This window comes from Mizuhopecten yessoensis, unplaced genomic scaffold (genome assembly GCF_002113885.1).
Source record: "Mizuhopecten yessoensis strain PY_sf001 unplaced genomic scaffold, ASM211388v2 scaffold10975, whole genome shotgun sequence".
Lineage (NCBI taxonomy): Eukaryota > Metazoa > Mollusca > Bivalvia > Pectinida > Pectinidae > Mizuhopecten > Mizuhopecten yessoensis.
Window position 1 is genome coordinate 907,833 of NW_018408815.1, and position 23,472 is coordinate 931,304.

At 34.5% G+C, this 23,472-nt stretch overlaps 1 protein-coding gene across 2 annotated transcripts; it reads right to left on the bottom strand.

The window, feature by feature from the left end:
• Positions 1 to 1,059: 1,059 nt before the first annotated feature.
• LOC110464234 (mitochondrial Rho GTPase 1-A-like) lies at positions 1,060 to 23,449 on the bottom strand. 2 transcript variants are annotated; one of them, XM_021519335.1, is made up of 21 exons: positions 23,062 to 23,449; positions 20,891 to 20,949; positions 20,434 to 20,515; positions 19,776 to 19,819; positions 18,892 to 18,945; positions 18,482 to 18,592; positions 18,175 to 18,225; positions 17,842 to 17,943; positions 16,845 to 16,886; positions 16,606 to 16,662; positions 15,663 to 15,771; positions 15,391 to 15,511; positions 14,915 to 14,999; positions 14,549 to 14,694; positions 13,633 to 13,727; positions 12,607 to 12,698; positions 12,164 to 12,286; positions 11,331 to 11,456; positions 10,773 to 10,969; positions 8,598 to 8,666; positions 1,060 to 5,866 (listed from the first exon to the last, which is right to left on the bottom strand). In XM_021519335.1, exons 1-21 carry the CDS (start codon positions 23,102 to 23,104, stop codon positions 5,749 to 5,751), a joined length of 1,926 nt encoding a protein of 641 aa, XP_021375010.1. In that variant the 5' UTR covers positions 23,105 to 23,449; the 3' UTR covers positions 1,060 to 5,748. The 2 variants fall into 2 exon arrangements, with proteins under 2 accessions (XP_021375010.1, XP_021375011.1); XM_021519336.1 differs by lacking the exon at positions 8,598 to 8,666 and having other exon boundaries at positions 23,062 to 23,417.
• Positions 23,450 to 23,472: the final 23 nt, after the last annotated feature.

The window sequence follows — 23,472 nt, forward strand, 5'->3', positions numbered from 1 at the left end:
TCTGATATCATGACTGCATTCGTCTTTTTATGCCCAGCATTTGTATATATAGTTTTGGGGTGGGGATCTCAACAGTTTTAAAGTTATGTCCCAGGGACTATATTTCCAAGGGTGGGACCAGACCCTATAGCCATCCTGGAAGCAAATGTGCATCCTTCTCTTTATACTCAGCAATTGTATACCATGGTTATATTCTGGGGATCTCAACCAGTTCCAAGTAATACACTTTTTTTGGCCCCACCCCTTAGCCCGGGGGGTCAGCCCGACCATTTGTACAATTTTGAATCCCTGCCTCCCATGAATGCTTCCGACCAAATATGATCAATATCCATGGCATAGTTCTACAGAAGAAGTCGTTTATAGCAATATAGCCAAATTGCCCCTTTTTTGGCCCCGCCATTTGTATAATTTTGAATCCCCACCACCTAGGGATGCTTCCAGTCAAATATGGTTGATATCTACCTCTTAGTTACAGAGAAGAAATCACTTATAGCAATATTGCAAAATTGACCCCTTTTTGCCCCGCCTCTCAGCCCCCTGGGGGGTCAGCTCCATCATTTGAACAATTTTGAATCCCCGACACCTAGGGATGCTTCCACTTAAATATGGTTGATATCGACTTCTTAGTTCCAGAGAAGAAGACGCTTAAAGCAATATAGCCAAATTGACCCCTTTTGGCCCCACCATTTGTACAATTTTGAATCCCCACCACCTAGGGATGCTTCCAGTCAAATTTATTGAATTCCAATCAGTGGTTAGGAAGAAGTCGTTTAAAGAAATTGTTGACATACGGAGTAAAGTATCTTGCTCAAGGATACAACACATTGCCGTGCCGTGGCGCGAACCCGCAACCGTTCGGTCAGGAGCCCGGCGTCCTACCACTGGACTACCATGCCTCCTACTTGGACTACTGCTGTTTATTTGGTTCTCAAGGTCCAGCCATGGTACTTTCATTGATAAGATTACCGCTCAAAGATGTAAGCTTAAAGGAATCATACCATACCAGTCAGAACATTTGTACAGACAAACTACATACATACACAAAACAAACACACAGTGTAAAGTTTAGACATGTACTGTATTTAAAAGAGGAATACTGTTGTTGTATTTCACAATCTGGACAATCAATGTTTACTCCCATCGCTGTATCACATGACCTTTACACATCTCTCTCACTTTCTTGTATCACACTCTCACTTACCTTAGGTATTACACATACAGTTTGTCAATACATTTACACTGACAAACTATATATGCATACACAAAATAAACTCACTTTTAACACAATACCCCACCCACACACAAACACAGTGTACAGATATTACAACTGTCCATCATGTTATTTACAATCTGACATAAGATCAGGTGAAACATTCACAAAGATGCAGAAAGAGAGAGGGAGACAACCAGAATATTGAATGAAAGTTAAAGGTTAAATACTTCCACAGGAACTAGATATAATAGTTCTGACACACGACAATTACACGGTAAACAGTTATCAGACATGTATCGTTATGGTCACAGAACAGGAATTTTATTTCTATCAATATGGCAAGATTTGGATCACTTTGTTTGCAATTCAAGCTTATTTTCATTAGAGGTTGGATCTCATAAATTGACAGAAACTCAAATTCCTGTGATCTAAGTTATACATGTACATACTTGCACCACGTATATAACCAAGCTAGCACGACACTAAAACCATGTATCCTGATCAACAATAACATATATTACTATTGTGTCTAGTCCCTGTGAGTTAACCAATACAATGAATATCAAGCATTGAGGCTACAATCACAAAAGGAAGAATGTTTACCCTAGAAAAATAAATTAAAAAAAACCTTGCTTTAACCAGCAACATCCTCCAATTGTATAAACCACCATAAATATAACACACCAGTTTCATTGTGTTCCTAAGGTTTCAGACTGATAAACATTTTAATCAACACAGAGTATATAGTTATAAGAGAGGAGGCAAGCCTTAGTTACATGATGAGTATTGAGTAGCTGTGTACATCTATCAAACCATGCATATATTCATGGATTTGTACCATTACATTTGACTCACACTGTACCCCTTTAAAAAGTGAGAATGTGATTGTAGTGATTGAGTAACAAGTGACTTATGACATCATGATGTATGAGGCATCAATACAGCATTGTATGCATACAGTAAGATTGTATGATAAAACATTGTAAGCAGGTACACTGAATGTAGTAACATTGTATGCTGGAACACTGTATTTAGTAACATTATATGCTGGAACACTGAATGTAGTGACATTGTATGCAAGAACTGTATGTAGTAACATTATATGCAAGAACACTGAATGTGGTAACATTATATGCTAAAACATTGTATGTAGCAACATAGTATGCAGGAACACTGAATGTAGTAACACTGTATGTAATAACATTGTATGCTTACACATTGTATGTAGTTAGATTGTATACAAGAAAACTGTATGTAGTAACAGTTGCACTGCATCGTTATAAAATAGAATAGCACAGAAATTGATGTTAAGAACTGAAAAGATTTTATAGCCGAGTATATGGCCTATGGGGTTACAATCCTATGTATCCAGAAAAATGTTACAATATGTTTCTACATAAAATATTACTTTGTTTGCAAGATCTTTAGATGCTTTAGTGACTGTTTTTCATGAAAAAAAGGAGAATTGAAACATTTTCCAGTTAATGATAAATGAGTATAACTTACTATTTACTAAACATCCATGTTTTATACATTTATAACAACATTCCTGTCAATAACATCCAACTCCTAACTAGGTGTTTTGTAAGTACATGACAAACATTGTAAAATACTTAAATTTTGAAAATTAATTGAGCTGTACCATACCAAAGACCCACATAAATAGTAAAGGACTGAACTGGACATCAAAACCATGCAACAAATTTTGATTCATTAATGGCGAGCAAATTTAAGCTCGCATAATCAGAGCATCAACATTATTTTATTCTTACATAATGCAAGTTTAAAAGTTGATTCGAAAATTTATTGAGGTTCTTCTAGAACTCATGATACTTTGGTATAGCGCCTCTATCTAAGACACAATATTCTGTATACCATTAATATTTCTTTCTCTCACTATTCCTGTTAATATGGTATATCAGTTAAAACATCATACCAGTCTTACAAAGTTAAACCTTGTTTTACTGCCACCATTTGGTCGAAAATCTATACAAATAAATAGAAAACAATGAAAAACACTTATTATAAACACATGATTCTCCAATAATACAATTTGATTTGTGATTTGGATAAATAAAATCACATTTTAAAAAGTTGTATGCAGTTTCAGGTAAATATGAAACATCATGAGTTTTACATATATTTAGAATTCGAACTTACTAACACAGATACATTTCGAATACAGATACATGTCTGAATACAGATACATGTCTGATTACAGATACACGTCTGAAAACAGATACATGTCTGAATGCAGATACATGTCTGAATGCAGACACATGTCTGAATACAGACACATGTCTGAATGCCCTTGTTTTTAACTTTCAAGTATATTTATCATTTCATGAAGTATCCATTTTATTTATTTCATAATCCATACAACCATCCACTCTGATGTTAATAAAAGATATGACTCTTAGGCTCTTAAGACTAGATTGCACATTGTATAATCTCGTACATGACCCGTTCAAGCTGTACACACACCAGTCTACACACCAGCTGTCTACACCTTTTTGTGTTTATTAAAGCATACTGGCAGCATACTTATGTATTCTGATAAAATAATTCATGTTTTGTTTGCAGCATTGTAATCGGATTTGATTTTAATATTCCAGTACTAGAATAGCATTTATGAATTACCAAAGGGGAGATAATCTAATAATTTATGTGTTGACAGGGGAGAAAATCATTTATGGGGAGGACAAAATATGTCTCATACATGTAACAATAGTTTTAAACAGTTAAGCATTAAGTAATTTTCAAATAAATTGCAAGGAACAAAAGCTTACAATTGCTCTTACACAAGAGTATGTATCTTATATACAGGTGCTGGACACACATACAAATATGCATAATGTGTAGATAGCTGTACTATATAATTTCTGTAATACTTAATGTTTATACGTGTATATATAAATATTATATACACACATGTATATGCATAATACGATTTTGTGTGTCCAGCACCTGATTTTAGATTAACAAGTCCCAACAACACACATGCATGCCTTATATGTTAAAAACATAAACATAGAGTACTGACAGAAAGCACATATAGTGTCCTTGATCTTGGTTAATGGTATATTACAAATCGTGCTGCACACTTACAAACATGACTGACATACACAAAAGCCATTGACCTTATCCATAATCCCATTTCACACCTTAAAACCAATGAGGACCTTTTTGTTTTTGCTAAATTAATAAATTGATCAAATGATTTTTTTTCAAATTAAAGCAATACAGAAAAATTTAAATACTTATCCTACAGGCTCAAACATCTGGTTGACTTACACACAATCTTAATTAACTGTCACACTATTCTCAAACCAGAAACAATGTCTTTAATGTCTTACTTACTTACTATTACATGTATTAGGTAATACACATCAACTGATTGTTTCCAACAGGAGATACAGAGGTAAATGAAATTACTCTGTCCTTAAAGTTTGAAACTTGGACCGACACCTCTGACTTATGTAAATATGGGTGTTTATAATGATGAATTAATGTGATATGTAAGGTCTTTTCCCACATTATGAAATTATGAAAAAAAAGCAAAGTATCTTGTGTTTAATTTATTAAAGAATCACATTGTGTTTCCCTAGCTAGCCTTCATATTCACTACCTCTCAATACACACATGGTCTGGTATAGGACACACTGAAACTCTCACAAACGAATAATTTATAGTTCTACACAAACTTGATTATAAAAAGTCTAGTTTAAGAATTATTTCTCTCTCCATTAAACAGTTGGAAACTGATAATGTCTAGAATTTTAACTATCCAAAAAGTTGACTGTATCTTATACAGCACACATGCAATAAGACATAAACTTGAATTGTCTTCTACACTTTGTACATGAATGGATATGATCTGTGTAACTAAAAGTTTCCAGAACTTGTTCCCCTCAATAAATATTTACGAAAATTGTGCTATATCTCAAGAACTTAGACTTAATTTAACTTAATTTAACATGCACAAAGCATGTATGACGATGTATATATATATTCCCTGTAAATCTTGATACTGGCAGTTTTCAAGGGAGACGATTACCATGCTGACAGCTGGTGCTATTAGCTACACCAGGGATTGACATCACATAGGACTAGTCAGGAAGCTCTCAGCAGTACTCTGTTCTCCACAGGGGTCATCGCTCAGACATTTACATTCAATATCTAAATATCAAACATATGTCCACAGTTATCAAGATGTTCACATTCAACATCAATGCTATGTCTGAGGGTATTCAGACATTCACATTTAATAGGAAAAATGTCAGCAGATTAGACATTCACATGGATATTTGATCAGATCACACCTACGACTGCAGATATTCAAACGTTCGCATTCAATGCCTAAATATCAAATCCATGTCTATCTATCAAGTCAATCTACATTCTGTTATTCCTATATTCTATGGTGAGCTCCATGACTTGTGTGAAACACCCTCACAAACTTCCTCTTGTCCACTAGGGGGCGTTACAACATGCACCTGCATTCGTCCATAAACTATATTTAAGTGTGGCAGTGACTATGATCCCCGTCGTAAAATCCTGTAGAGCACAAATCCCACGCTGGCAAGTACAGCCACACCGATCCCTACACGTAGATACCCATTCTCCTCCTTCATCACAACACCCTTCATATGACTGTAAATATACAAGGCAAAAACACATCAACATTGGAAATCTAACAGTGTAAATACACAAGGCAAAAACACATCAACATTGGAAATCTAACAGTACATAGCATTTACAATTATCTTCAAACTCAATTCTGTTTATAGAAATAGTAACCTAAAGATCATGTACGCTAAAGTATCAAACCATCATACAATGTAGTATGTCAAATGATGGTAATGTTTGTTTACCAAATATGGGAGTTTATCAAAGTAGGATGAATTATTTCATGTCATTGGCCTTTTGGGCTTGAAATTGAATGTGGTACTAAGTATATGAAGTATATCAACAAGCTTAAAAATTATAGATCACCATATTACAGAGACTACATGTAGTTTTCATTTCAGGAGACATTACACATATATCTGTATAAGGAGGTCACAAGCACAGACAAGTAGGTCTGGTCAATCAGTTTACTGAACAGTGTATCATCCTAAGACTGTTTCCATCCATGCAGCAAGATACATCTAGATGTAAGCAAATCAAGGTGCACATTACATTCAATTATTTGTCTTCATTTGAACTTGGGAATATGACCACTGTAAAAGCAGACCTGTAGTATAACATGGTATTAGTATATGTGGTGTGGAAATGTACACAATGGCAGTGCTTCTGCTAAACCTATTTCAGAATGTGTCTAATTATTCGTGTTTGTAATTCTATGGTGTCAGATTAAGCAAACATTAAGTTTACAAACTATTTCCACAGCACAAAATGTCCACCAAAAAAGGAACTAAAAGCACCAATAAACTGTAGTTTTATTCAGAACAGACATGATTTCTGATTACAAAAGTTTACATAGAAAGGTATAGCAAGGGATTACGCTGAAGTTCTGATTTATCCTGTTTAGACAGGTTTCACAGCTTCACTTTACTCATTCTGGTGCAGTAGTTATAATGTTGGTGATCAACAGAAAGTGTCAAATATAGGTAGGTAAGTGCATTACTTTAAAAATCAAAAGTTAACTACAGACCTGTTACAGGTAAAGCCTTATAAATGGCCACAGACTCACAACTAATGACCTAGCAGTGCGCACAATCAAACACTTAACTGCACATTATGAATGAATCCAAAACTAAAGTACAGTAAAAGAATGCAGTTTTAAATTGTAATATTTTGTGGGTTTTTTGCATAATAGATCATTTTCTTTAGATAAAATGTATTATCATGGACTTAGATACTAATTCTGTGGTATTATGCAGAAAGAAATTGGAAAAAATAACAGCTGATCAAAACTGGAAAAAAGAGTCATGCTAGGTTCTAACACTGCAATATTAAAAGCATGCATCACATATATTGTAAACAAAAGTTGATTTACTCCTGGATTAAAACATGTACATAACAGTAAATGAAAAGTTTCAGTATTCTAGATTACAACCCTATATATGAACATACCTTTACTGGAAAAGGCTGCACCACAATAAGGATATTTCGACGGGACATATTCTTTCTTATCTATTGTTAATTCTTTAAAGTTATTGCTTATGGCCTCTACTCCCTGCCCTTTCTAATCACAGACAAGTATATGTTCTTGTTTAACCAGCTCTATATCAAGTCTCATATCCTTCATAATAACACATTGATGGAAAATATCAATCTATACATTTTCTATAAAGAAATTTCACATTTTAAATTACTGATAATAAACACAAATTTATCAAAATTTTCAAACATTTTACAAAAATAAATGATTTTTTTAAATGTTTAATACATTAGTATACCAATGAAGCTTCCTGACCCTGATGCTGTACTTTAAGGAGGGAAGTTATTACAACATGATAATCACCATTCTTAATTAGTATACAACTCCACCCTTGTGATAAAGAATAGAGATACAGTGAATATGTGAACATGTTTGAAATGGAAGATACATTATCCTCCGATTTCTCAATGTCCCAGCGTAAAATCAAAATTTGAGTAGTATTGCTATGACTTACATCAACGTTCTACATCTACAATGTTAAGAATAAAGTTATAAATAAACAAAAGGGAATTTCTAATGAGTTAAGTGACTGGATGCATGGTCTGGGCTATCTTGTTTTAGTATACAGTGTTCTCTGTAGATGTCAAGTGACAAACTGAACAGTCAAATAACAAGATACTCAGTTTTTAAAAGCTTCTGGGTCTTTTTTTAGAAACAAAGTAATTTAGAAATTAATTATTGTATAATATTACTTCCCTTTGAAGATAATTTTTATAACAAACTCAGGATTTAAAATTCGCTTCAAAATCGCTATTCTTATGAATCACCTTGGAGAACCGTAAAAGTTGAAGTTTTCATAGTGTGGAAATACTCACGATTTCCATGTTGAGTGAATTAACACAAAAATATCCACACAGTAATATATAAATATGTTTTAAAACCATTGCCAATATGAAAATGTCCACACCGTGCACATGATCAGTTTAAAGAGTCATAAAAGGAATATTTCAAAAACCAAGAATTTCCCCTTTTACAGTCAATTGGACTTGTTTTATAAATGCATGCTTTATAGTCACTTGTTTCTCAGAGAGAACACAGCAGTGTAACCTGGGTTAATATTTACCGAGTACATATGTATACATATATAGAAATCTGATTTCCTATCCCATAGATACAACAGACACAACACCTGGTGGTTACATGGAGGGCAGTAAGACAGAACAAGCAGGCATGCTACATAAAATAGGTACAATATAAACACAAAGAACGATAGGGGACCTGAATTTCTCCTCCAGCCACAGTGGGTTCTGCCGCACCAACAACATGTGTACCAGGCGCTTCAAATTGCTGAAAATAATCAAGGGGCGAGTCAAAGTACACTAAACTACTAAAGTTAAGGAATTATATATATCAGGCAATACATGAACTTCCGTGATAGCAATCTTATAACCCAAACTTATTGAAACTTTTATTTCAATAATATGTTGGTGTACAAAATAACACAACTTCACCAAAAACAACTCCTTTTTAGTAGTTTAGTAACATACTCACAAACTACAAAGGCCAGAGTTAGACCTATTAAAGAATCCTTTTAGAGCAAAAGTTTGTCGGGAAAACTGGTACCTATTGTAACCTACAAACAACTTAAACTTCAGTCATAGTCCAGGAGTTAACAGGAAATCAGACAACTGGCCAATACTATGAACCTACAAACTACTTTACTCTCAGCCATAGTCCAGAAGCTAACAGGAAATTGGACAACTGGCCAATACTATGAACCTACAAACTACTTTACTCTCAGCCATAGTCCAGAAGCTCACAGGAAATCGGACAACTGGACACTACTGTTAACCTACAAACTATATAATATACCCTCTGTCATAGTTCAGAGGTTAACAGGAAATCGAATAAACTATATACCTTCAAACTATATACCGGTAATATACCCTCAGTCGTAGTTCAGAGGTTAACAGGAAATCAAATAAACTATATACCTACAAACTATATACCGGTAATATACCCTCAGTCGTAGTTCAGAGGTAAACAGGAAAATGAATAACTGGCCAGTACTATATACCTACAAACTATATACCGGTAATATACCCTCAGCCGTAGTCTAGAAGCTAACAGGAAATCGGACAACTGGCCAAGACTATATACCTACAAACTATATAATATACCCGCAGCCATAGTCCAGGAGTTATGAGGAAATCGGACAACTGGCCAATGCTATTTACCTACAAACTACTTTTCTCTCAGCCGTAGTCCAGATGTTCATTGGAAATCGGACAACTGGCCAATGCTATTTACCTACAAACTACTTTTCTCTCAGCCATAGTTGAGAAGCTTATAATTACAGGAAATCGGAGAACTGGCCAATAATATTAACCTATAAACTACTTTACTCTCAGCCGTAGTCCAGAAGTTAACAGGAAATCGGAGAACCGATAACCTCTTCTAACTACAGAGTATACTACCAGCTGTAGAGAAACACTCACATAACATGGGTTTCTAACATATATTGGTCTGATAATAATACAAGACTAATAGACTGACAGACTGGTGTCACAAAATAAAAAGGTCACACTATGAATGTAACCCAGAGTAAAAAGTATGTCATCAAATACAAAACTAGCTTTAAAATTCAGATATAGTGTGATTGTAGTGAAATTTGAATGAGGATGCATAAGGAAGTGCTTTGTGACGGATGATTAATATGGAATTGCTTCAATAAGTACTCAATACCTCCAAAAGGTTAACAAATTGTTCATCAACAATTAATAAGACTATAAATTCAAGACCTGGGTATAATATCATATTTCAAAATATCTTGAGGAAAATTGGTCAGGCCTAAAAAGGTCTTTAAACATAAATAAAACACACACAAAAAAGATAAATATTCATCAATTTAAAACATCAAAAGCCATTTTTCTAAGGAGTAATAAGGATTGAAATATATTGGCTTTTTGCATGAAGCAACGAAACGATGAAAAATAAACATGACAAATTATGAAAAAGGAATGAATGAAAATGAGAGTAAAACACAACATGGTAACCTTCTGGTATCAAATCGTATCCAGACATAACATACATCACCACATGTTACAAAGTTATATATAACAGCACATGTTACAAAGTTATATATAACAGCACATGTTACAAAGTTATATATAACAGCACATGTTCATTGATCACATTCCAAATTAATGGTCCAGTTGAACCAGTGTTCATTCACAAATTAGGCTGAAACCTACTGATCTGGTGAGGATTTTGGCAAAGCTAGCTTGTTTCTTGTTAGAATTTCCACTTCAAGTACAAAATAAATTGGGTATGCCACTTTAAAATAGAAAATAATAATTGTTGAACAGTGCAAGGAACACAGTTGTCTGTGGTGTGACTGCAGTGTTATCAAAGGATAGGAGTTGAGCCAGGAATAGTAAGACAGATACATACGGGTAGGCAGCCATGGTGGCTAGCTTTATGTACACCTCCCGGTTCACTTTGTCAATGGCAGAGAAGCTCTGAGGTGGTGGGAGCTTGAACTTGCTACAGAACTGGGCAGGTGTGAGTTCATAGTCCTGGCGCACAGCCTGGTATTCTGTCTTAGCCGCGACCACCAGGGTAGGAATTCGGCTGTCCAGGAAGTGTTTCTACAAGTCAACATAAGGTCTTCAAATAGTCATTACTTACCAGATTTTAAAGATTTGATTAATCAAATCTATAACATCAGTTTTCATAACAACACGTCATCAATGAAGATGAATTTTGAGTAGACAGATTATTTGGACAGTAGGTAGAATTTTAACTGTATTAAGCAGGACTGCTATGTCTGGAAAATAATGTTTCAAATAAGTATTTTTGATTAATGAAAGCAAAAAATATTGAATGAAATCAGATGCATCTAACAACATTAAATTTTATATTAAATCTGTTTTAGGTTAATCCGTTCAAAACTGAGTATAAGTTATAACGGAGATTTTAGATTCTAAACTGATCCCATTCTGTACTTACCAGGTACATTCTAGCACAGAAGTCAAAGCTGCGGGGGTTGGTGGAATCATATACTAAACAAGCCACATCACAATTCATCTCAGTAGGGTTCAACATGTCACATACCGACACGTCCACCTCATGTAGCTATAAAACATATACAAACATTATCAACAATGAAGGATGATTTTATGAAAAAACATTTTAAAGTTCGACCTCTCTAAGCAAAATTCTATTTTTCTATTTATTTGAATATCAGATATGTAAATCACAGTCTTCCTTACAATTTCACAAATATCCCAAAAAACCTGCTTTCTCATGTAGCACAATACTTTTAAGAAATTCTTAAACACGTATCGCTTTTGTTCCTCTGTATGATTTCTCCTTCCACACAAGTACCCACCTACTGTTGGCCATCATCACAGTGACACTCTAGACTAGCATGTGTTAGTAACATTAACATGTATGGTAGATAGTCAGTAATTCAATATAGAAATCATTATGTTCAAACTCAGTAAAAGACCCATCATAACTAGCGACTGTTGGGGTGACTTCATAAACATGTTTTACACAGACTCGTCCTGCTATTGAAGTACATATTCTTCACTGGTATGTATTGCACTTACATTTACACTAACAAAAAGGAATGGATAAGGTAAGTATTTCAAAACCTACCGAGTGCATTAGCTGCATATTAAACGAAACATCCACTAGTAAATTAAAATGAATTATTTCAGATATTCTATTAGATATTTTAAGTCTAAAATATTAAAATTATTAAAAATGTTTAAAAAAAAAGGTACATTTGAGCCTATTTATATCAGTTTCTGATCTTACCGTTAGATGGTACTTACCAGTAAATATTTTTCTTGTCCGTAAACTTGAACTGTATTAATTGTAAAACTGGACAAATGTTCCTTATTCAGTGTCGCTATATACCTCAGATTTCTACCTAGATGTCCTTGTAAGAAAGTACTCTGAAATAAAATAGAGGCAAAAATAGATATATTTATGACAAACATCTTAAACATTTCATGTTGTGTAAACAAGTCTTAACATTACTGTTTGGTGAATATTTCAAATGTAACAAGAAAATTCTGCAGCATTAAACATATCTGATATCAAAGTTTGTAAAATGTCAGCTCAAATATCTTTTATTCCTTGTACAGAAAACTTCCAAAGAAATAATAGCTTTCTTATTATATAAATTGATACCTGTTTTTGGTGCTTGGAATAAATTAAACTGGAGTGTAACAACTGTAAAAGCCTTCAGTAAGATGTTAGACGTGTAGCTTACCTTGCCAACACCTTTCGTTCCCAGGACATAACACCTGAACACATTTCTGCTGGTTTGCTTTTTGTCTAGGTCTATTTTTTTGTCTCTAGTTACTGTGGGGAAAAAAAGAAAGGAAATGCACAATTTTTCGTGAAAATCCTTGAAAGGGAATGGTTATGGGATATTATAATAATTATATGTACATGTACTTAAATTTAACAGCAATATCATATTTGTAATTGGCTGAACCACAGTTGCAAAAAAAAAAAAAATGGACTTTTTATTGAGTCCCTTTTGCACAAGGATGCCCCAGACTAAATTAGGATAAAATCCCTTAATCCTTATGGTAGAAGAAGGATTATAAAGGTTTTACTTCTATTTCCTCTATTGGGCCCCGCCCCTCAGGTCCCAAGGGAGGCGCCCACTGTTTATACAAAATTGGTTCCCCTTTACCCAAGGATGCTCCACACCAAATATGGAACAAATCCTTTCATTCCTACAGAAGAAGAAGGATATTAAAAAATTTGCTTTATTTTCCCTTTTGGGCCCAGCCCCCAGGGGGACCAGCCCCACTGTTTATACAAAATTGGTTCCCCTTTACCCAAGGATGTTCCACACTATTATGGAACAAATCCTTTCATTCCTACAGAAGAAGAAGGATTTTAAAGAATAAGTTGCTATGTTTCCCCTATTGGGCCCTGCCCCTCAATTCCCTGGGGGGCCAGACCCACTGTTTATACAAAATTGGTTCCCCTTTACCCAAGGATGTTCCACACCATTATGTAACAAATCCTTTCATTTCTACAGAAGAAGAAGGATTTTAAAGAATAAGTTGCTATGTTTCCCCTATTGGGCCCTGCCCCTCAGGTCCCTGGCGGGCCAGACCCAAGGTTTATACAAAATTGGTTCCCCTTCAACCAAGGATGCTATGGTCCTTCGGACCAGGTGAGCTAAATATTGAACAGTATGACCAATAATGAACACCTACATCAATAATATTTATCTTTATCTTTGATCTTTCTGGTCAAGATGAACACCACAACTAACCTGTTATTGCAGAGAGTTGACTTTCCTGATGATAATGGTAACCTAAGTATGCTAAATTCTCCACTGTCCTCGGCACGTCTAGTAGTGTTGTTAATCTGAAATAAAAATGAAAAAAAGTTCATATTTTACATAAAAAATACGACTGCAGTAATTTAAGTACAAGAGGGAAGCAACAGATGCACATTTTTTTTCCAGACACTAGTCCAGGGCTAGTTGACACTCATAATATAATAGGTTAAAAAAAATCGGTCTTGTGAATCTAAAAACAATTGACTGCTCCTGAGAATCAAATCTGGCTACTCAAAACAAATATGGTGGACATGCTTATGTCAAATCAAAGAGATTGATGCTGCAAAAAAAGGGGGCTATTTTGATGGTTAGTATTGATTTTCAAAGTTATGTTGTAAATTGGGCCAAAGTATGCCTGTATGTTAAAAAGGCCAAGCTGAAAATCTGGCAGCTGTGGGATGCGGCTAGTGGAAGCACAACATTTCTAGGATGGAGAAATATGACAAGGGAATCTCAATCATGCCAGGGAAACACATTTTCTTTTCTGTTCTAATTGCATAGAATGGAATCAGCAAATATGTAATCAGCTACTGATTTGCCAAAAAACCCCAATCAAACCAGCTTAAACTGGGACTTGTATGTGATATCTGTCGGAGAAAACAGGTTTACAGATTACCCCAGGCTAGGAATAAAGACATGTAAACAGTGGCACCTTTCCTATAGTGTTCTTTATAAGATTACACTGAGTGTGCCAGCAAGAGATTCACACGGAGCAATACCGAGAGAATAAGCATGGGTGGAACAATACAGACCCAACACACACCTCACACCATCCATTAACACGCATTGACTTAAAAAAGGATCAGTTTTAAAATCAATAATGCTTATATCCACTGCTGACACTTACGCCCACTGAGCAAGGTAGCCCTGCAGTGTGATCCAGCTGTTGTGGTTTGTGCACACAGTGTTGTTGACGTCGGATCCCCATGGCATTACAGGACATGTACTAAAGAGATTCTGGAGCTCCGTGGGAGATAGGCAACCGTCTCGATCCTTCAATCAATACAGATTACATACTTAATACATGTAGCAACTGTAAATGGAGTTAACAATTCTTTAACACACAAACCTGAATTACATGTAATTAATCAACATCTTCCTGGGCAATTCAAGAAATAAAAAGCATGTCATTAAAATAAAACGAAACTGTTTACTATTAAACAGTCCTCTCACATACATATACAGCTATTTAGCAAAGATGGGTCCTACTTACATCATCATACTTATCAAATATCATCTTGAGGAACTGTATTCCTTGTGTGGACAGTTCTGTTGTAGAGCCCAAGGAAGTTTGTACCCTGAAACACAACAGCATGTAACTGTCAAATACATAAAAAAAAAATGAAGCTTCAACCACAGGCAAATCATGGTTACACTACCTGTTTTTTTGGTTTTTTCTTTTGCAGATGAATAAGTTATTTGCATATTTGCATAAGTTTTTAATTTGAAAATATTTTGATTCTCAATAAGCAGTACACGAATGGCAATTTACATGAAAACTATAGCTACAAATATCTGTTAGACATGAATGCTCTTAAATTAATTTTTTTCACTACTTGAACAGCTTTACATAACAGTCATTAAGTTTCATGTTGGAAGACGGTTTCCTTTGATGCTTAGGAGTTTACAAAAATTGTAAAACTTATTGAAGTATCACGTAAACATTAGACGGAGTGTGGCATGTTTTACCTTGGTGAGAGGAAGTCTTTAGAGAGCAAGACACCATCATCATAGCCAAACGACCTGAGGACAGTCCACGTGGTCTCGTGACGGCCTCGCTGTATAAACAGTGTGTGGAGGAACAGGAACCCTGACAAACAAGAAAATATAGTCAGACATTAAAATAGTAACCCTTGGTTTATTTGCCACCTTGTTTCAGTGAAAATTTAGTGAAGAAACAGGTAATAACAACCAAAATCTACTTCAAGATGAACTCGTCTTGACCAAAATAAGCTGTCTACCTTTGAGTGTGATCCCGTTGTTTATGATACCGTCTGTGATATTTCTCTTCACTATTGACTTGACATCCTCCAAGGCTTGAGGTTGTAGAGGAGCATTGAAACATTTCCTCTGTAATGATACAGCAATACACTTACCACTGCATCTCACTAGTACATAGGCCATACAGGGAAATCATTTACCATGTAGTCGAAATTCTAAACCTTACAGGTCATACAGGGAAATCATTTACCATGTAGTCAACATTCTAAACCTTATAGGTCATACAGGGATACCATTTACCATGTAGTCAAAATTCAAACCTTATAGGTCATACAGGGAAATCATTGACCATGTAGTTAACATTCTAAACCTTATAGGTCATACAGGGAAATCATTGACCATGTAGTTAACATTCTAAACCTTATAGGTCATACAGGGAAATCATTAACCATGTAGTAAACATTCTAAACCTTATAGGTCATACAGGGAAATCATTTACCATGTAGTCAAAATTCAAACCTTATAGGTCATACAGGGAAATCATTGACCATGTAGTTAACATTCTTAACCTTATAGGTCATACAGGGAAATCATTGACCATGTAGTCAACATTCTAAACCTTATAGGTCATACAGGGGTATCATTGACCATGTAGTCAACATTCTAAACCTTACAGGTCATACAGGGATATCATTGACCATGTAGTCAACATTCTAAACCTTATAGGTCATACAGGGGAAATCATTTACCATGTAGTCAACATTCTAAACCTTAAGGATATCATGATGAAGTCTTTAGGTACTTTCAATTTTAACTTGAACTACAAGACATGTGTTCTATAACTTATAGCATCATGACAAGTGGGTGTTACAGACATGTGTTCTCCAGTCAAACCTGATAATAATGGCTCTCTACCCCGTCATTTCTCAATAAGATAATCTGTAATAAAGTGCAAGGACTCACTTGGAATAAATGTACTTCATCGTCCTTGAGTATTGAGTCGTTGTCAAGGTCACATATCTGAAGTAAAACAACACATATATACACAAAATATATTATATGTCAACAATTATTTAACCTCAAATGACAAATCAATATTAACAACATTTCATTACTTTTATGCAACAGAGTTTTCCCAATAATTACCTTGATATATAAGACTAAACTTTATGTTAATATATTTGTGCATGTCTGTATCATACCTTAAAAATTCTTGTAAGGGCTTTTTTGCATTGTGGCGTCAGCTGTAACAAAAATAATGTGATCATGAAAGCTTTTTGCTTTTAAACAGAATCTAAAAACTAACATATTCTTATTCCTTCCAGCAAAACCGTGTTTGTAAATGATAGCTGCTGTCAGCATAGCAGTGTCAAATAATTTCAGCATTTTCCTATAATAACGCAATAATTGTTAAAACTATGACACACATTGAAATATAATGCAGATAATAATACATCTGAATCCAATATTTAACTCACATGCTACATACCATATTTTACCGCCAATAAGCCCCCCCCCCCTTTCCTCCTGAGAAAAAAGATGGGCCAAAAGTTCGGAGGGGGCTTAATTGCAAGCAACCCCCCTGTTCACAAATGTCCGCCATCTTGGATATATACCACTGTTTTGATCTATGACCACACTAAATAGCATGTATTTATCTAGTTGTTCATGTTGTAAAAATAACAACTAACAGACAGAATACTTTATAACAGTCACCAAAAGTTGATTAGTTGATGGCACTGTTTGTTTTCTTAACTTATTTTCTATCATCAATATGTCTCGATAATTCAGTTTTATCAAACACCATTTTTATATTTTTTTTATTAATTAGTCAATNTCGATAATTCAATTTTATCAAACACCATTTTTATATTTTTTTTATTAATTAGTCAAACAGTACTCTTTAAGACAAAATACCAACATTCAGAGGCGTAAAAAAAATAATAGCATGACAACCAGGCTCTCTGGTGTTTGACTAGTGCCATTTCATGATTTGAATATATACCGTACTATGAAGAAATTTGAGTATACAAGGCTGAATTAACACAAAACCATTGTCTTAATCATACAAAAACAAAACAACAACTTATCTGTATGCAGGCTGCAAGCATTATGAGCAAGAGACAGGGTAGGTAAAAATGTGTAAAATATAACATTGGTTTAGATGGGTAAGACTGTAAATAACATGAAGTGCTGTACCTCCTTTTCCTCCGGGTTATAAACAGCTGCGGTGGGATGGAGCACTGCCTTTTGTGCATAGTAAAACATCTCACTTATGTTCTTTAGTGTTCTTGCTGAGCACTGTTAAAGAAAAAGATATACAAATGGTTCACTTTTTCATAGTTATTTGGTTTGTTCAGAATGATTAAAAGAAAAAAAAGAGATTAAATTTCACAATACAAATGAGATATTACATCAAGTATTTTATAGCTAAACATTCTAGTCTTCGAATTTGAATAAGTTTTATTGCAATGTTTCAACATTTATTCCAATATTCCAACATCAATGATTTCATCAGATCCCCTTTCTTACCTCTACACAAGTCTCCACTTCTGCAAAATCGTTCATGATAGGCATCATCGTCTGTAACAGTAAACGTCACTTTGTAACACTATAAAATCACATTAAAAAAAGTCTGAATCAACCATTCATTAAATATGAAACCTATTACATGTATCAAAACAATAGGAAAACCTCAAGCATTTTACCAAAGATTTTTTTTATTCTCAATTTTCACAAAGTGTACTTTTTGAAATTTTGTCACACCAGCAAGTAACTTTTCATTCTATAATACACATCCTACTGTGTTTACTTTGATTTAAAATTATCTTGTACAGACCTCCATTGTACTGAAGTCCAGCATGTCTGTCTTGTTTCCCACCAAGATGACTGGTGTCCGATGGTCCTGCCCCAAACAATTACGTAGGTATGGCAACCAAAATGTGGTGATCTGTCAATAATTATTTCTCAAAATATATCATGGATAAAACAGACAATTTCTTTTTATTAAATTTACAAATTCATACTTTTCTCAGTTATCCTGTAACTGACAAACAGACAACAAAATTCTTCAAAAATAACCAGCAGCCAACCAATAAAGCACACATTGACAATATTTTTCAAATAATGAAATTGTTTTGCGTGAAAAGTAATGGCTGAACATAATTATCAGACAGTTCAATAGATACAGGTTTTATAGTGTAAGTAAGTGATAAATTATAATATTTTAGCTGTGAAGTTTGAGCTTACCCGCTCTATGGAATCTTCATCATCCACAGAATATACAATACACACAACATTGGCCTGCAATACAAAATCATTCAGTATATAACACCTCTTTCCACACAACAGTATTAATTGTGTAATAAACTGAATATTTATCACTAATGGAAGGGATGCAGAAGGTTTTTTTCAGTAATACATGTAGTATAACTGTACTGAAAGTAAGCTGTTTAACACTTGAAGGTTCCTTCTTCCCATAGGACATGCCTAAGGCGTGGGACAACAGAACAATCTTTTGTTTACTCTTAGACTATGTATTTAAATCAAATCAAGAATATTTTTATTATTTTGTAAAAAAAACTTAACATATCAAAATTATTTCTTAAAAATTCAGCAGATTGCGTACCGGTACTACCTGGGTAATATATACTCTTACCCAGTTTCATAAAACATAATACTTCCTTTTAAATGCAAGCTGGAAACCATCTGGATTCCGCCTTGGGCGTGGGACAACAGAACAATACATAGTATGTGGTGTCTGCAGGCAACACAATGTTCACCCTGATAGATATCCTACTACACTCTTATTTCAACTATTGCACATTAATGATTATACTTGTAGTAGACTTGCAATTGTAGTACTTAGCACTACACATATGTAGTACACAACATGGGTTTTATGCCTCACTTCATCTGAATGTTTTCCCAACCTTTTGGTATTAGCTTCTCTATAAAGTAAAACATGATTTTCTTCTTTAACCTGTTTGTGATTGTAACGTCTTAACAAGTGACATCAATTTCAGAACTGACAAGTCTTCACAAGTTGTTTATTGATCAAATTCTAATCCCATCATCGGCTCTTTACTAAACCTACACCACTATGTATTATCTGATATACCACAGGCTCGTACCTTAGCAAGCTCCTCTTGAAGTCTATCTTCATCCTGTTCTTGTGCTGTAAATACAGATCAGTAAGATATAGTTTTGTTGTTATGTTATTATATCTGGTAAGTATATCAGCACAGATACCTTTGTTGATGTGTTTTATCTTCATTTGATCACCCCCCCCCCCCCAAAAAAAAAGTAAAATCCCTATATTTCATGTTTATAATATTAAATGTGTATAGACTGAGTTTAATTTTGTTAACATCAGACTACTTGACATAATATTAATTAGTGAGTCACACTTATAACCTCACCTGGTAGTACATGTAACTATACTAGTTGTTCATGATTTGTTATCAATTTATTCTGCTAAAATCTTATCATAATATTACAGTAATCAATTTGATTTTTCATAATTAAATTTACCTCCTTCTCATATGATTCCAAATATGAAATAAGCTTTTATGAAGACAAATGCTTGTTTACAAGATAAATATGTTTTTCTTTTTAAACATTTAAAGGTTGTTATTTTTGTTTGTTAAATATGGTAAAATTAATAAACAGTTATACACTTTTTTTTTAAGTACCAACTAAAATGGAATTGGCAATAAACAACATGGTAGACAGTAGTTCTATAATACATTAAAGGGTTCATAAATGATGCATGAAATTTGATCAACTTACAACTGTAGTCAACAATATGTGTGGGTACTTTCTCTGGGGTAACATCAGCAGGTATTGTTATCTCTTCTGCTTTTGATGGAACCTATGGAGATAAAAACACACACAATATTTTAAACTACAAACACAAGAAGCATTGCAGCTGACAAATTAAAGTACATGAAGTACATGATAACAGGAAACTGCTACATTTAACCCTTGTCGGGGAAAACATCAAACAAGAGTCATTGACTCCTCACCAGTACTTCTATCAATTTTCACTTGTGATATTTGGACAAGTTCCAGAGAGCTGTCTGAATTACATATATGGTATTCTTGGCTGTTGTACATTCCTGTTTATGTCAATTAAAACACAATGGAATTGTTACTATGTGGTGAAAAGAGCTTTTAGACAAATGTGCATGTCCTGTGTCTCAAATTAACTACATTATAGCCACTATTATTAATGTCAAACACTTACCTCTTCTGGAAATTCTTCACTAACCAGGGACAATATCAAAGATGTTTTCCCGACACCAGCTGTAATCATAAAATATACCGGTATTTAAAGTGGTTTTGATAAAAGTCTTTATTTTGTCTTATGCTTCTTAACATTGTATCTATTACTTTTCATTAAAATTTATGCAACGTAGTTTATTTCTGTAGAACCAGGTAGGCTTTACTAAATAGGCAAGTTAAAATTGCTATCAATAATATTAGTGAGAAAAATAATGGACATAAGGCCAAGCAAAAATACACTCATAAGGTCCATCTAAGTTTTAGATTGCATACCTAAATTGAGTAATTAGTTGTTTTCTCTCTCGTTAATTTGGAAGGGGTCCTTTTGTCTCATTTTTGGAAGAAAATAAACCAATTGGTAAGGAAATTTTCAGGAGTAAGCTTCAAATTTCGGGAATCAGGCATAAATATTAACTAAATATAGTTCGATTTGGAACGAGGCCCATTATTTGCTCCAAAAAGTCCCCCCCAAAAAAACCTGCTAACCATAAGCTCATTGTACTTTTGTCAGCCCCGCTAAGTTGGGGCTAATCATATACTTGTAATTTATTCCAAATATTTCCATCAAATCTACCTTTGTATTCCACTACAAATTCCACAAGTATTGTTTTAAGCCTCAAGGATACACTATAATGTTCATGGTTTGAGTTTTATTTCAGATGAAGACAGCATTTTGTATTTTGGTTTCAACATCTACATTTACACATGTATGATATACAGGATTTTAAAATATTTTTGCAGCAGATACTCTCCTCATGATGACATGTAACTGATTATTGACAGAAAAATACAAAGGATAAATGGGTATAAAAAAAGACNATCGGAGGGATAACAACTAACCCTAACAGACATCACTCTCTTTTTTCTGCCACCGCTTGGGATCGAACTGAAATTCTTGGGAGAGCGAATGGTCTGACCTTATGCTTGATTGCACAAAGTAGTACAATGACTGTGTGCATTAGCGATCACAGCTGCTGAGGCGCCCCATGGCCCTCCATGTGGCGACAATGAATTATTGAACCTGATTTGAAATGGTGCTTTGGATGAACATATTTAAAAGGACACAATGGTTTTAAAGTGACAGATTTGGATAACAAAACAATCAGGATAAATCCTCTTCTGGCTATCCTCTTCTGGCTTTGTTTAAGAGTAGCCCGAGTTTCCTCTGGCCCCGACACCAGACTTAAACATTTTGACAGATAGATGTCTGTTGTGGGACCAGAGTGCACTACTATATGAAAATGTGGAATTCTCTTTGACACCGTTTGGTATTGGCGAGTGCACAAGACTATAATCAACAAAAAGATGTGGTGCGGAAATCATCTAAACGAGAGTAATAGTCTCTGTTTCGGTCCAGATCAGTACGGTTTGTTGATTAGTCACAAAGCATATTTTTGTTGTCAACACCTCAAAACTCTCTGATACCAAACGGTGTCGGAGAATTCCATGTTTTCATATAATAGTGCACTCTGGCCCCACAACATACATGTATCTATCTGTCAAAATGTCTAAGTCTGGTGTCAGGACCAGAAGAAACTCGGGCTAGTTTGAGAGGTAATTTCCTTTTAGCACTTTTGGTAGGCTGGGCAGCTACTGTGTTGATTCCTGATGGATGTGGTACTTAATTAAAACACACGAGATCACATGTTCAATCAATGTTTGGAAAATAGGGTGGATATAGCCTATACTGTACATTTTTTTTATCTCTTGTGGTTCTAGTCCATTGGGATGACACTATATGTGTCAAAACAAAACAAAAGGTGTTCTGACATTGCAAATGTCTAATACACATATACTGCTAGTGTATGTTAAGGTGTGCTGTGACCCATATCAGTATAGCATATATATATGTATATTAGACATTTGTAACAAACCCCTGTGCTCAGACCGTCAAGTGCTGGACTATTTCGTTCATATTAGTATTTAATAACATATGATGATATCTTTGTTACGGGACGATATAGTATAATAATAAACGATATAGAAATATAACTTATAACTATACCATACTACTATATCGTCCCGTTACAAAGATATCATCATCAACAAGTGCACAAGAAATAACATTTTCCTCTAGTCTCTACTGTATCTGTATATAACTTATACTGACAATTGAAACAAACGAAAACTTACGATCTCCAACAAGGAGAATCCTGACGTCCCTCTTGCTGCTCATACTGCAGTATATAATCTTGGATGCACGAGACAGTGCCTTGTAAACTTTTCTGAATTTATGTAATGTTTACTCTCTCATGATGATGAAAGCACGCCAAGAAAGGTCAAACTCGCGCTACATCACATGTGGATTATTTCACATTATTAACGGCAAACAATGTCTTGAATGCACTATCTACAGCATAATATGCCAATAAATTTAAACAATATCCGTATGCTTCAACTTGGTACTTATTCGAAGAGTATTTTATGAATGAAGTGCAACTGCATGGTCGTTAAAAGACACCAAATGTCGCCATTTTTGGTTCACAATACGGAGGTTTTCGAGGTTTATCGGAGATACATGTCTCAAAATAGAAACTTTCCGAT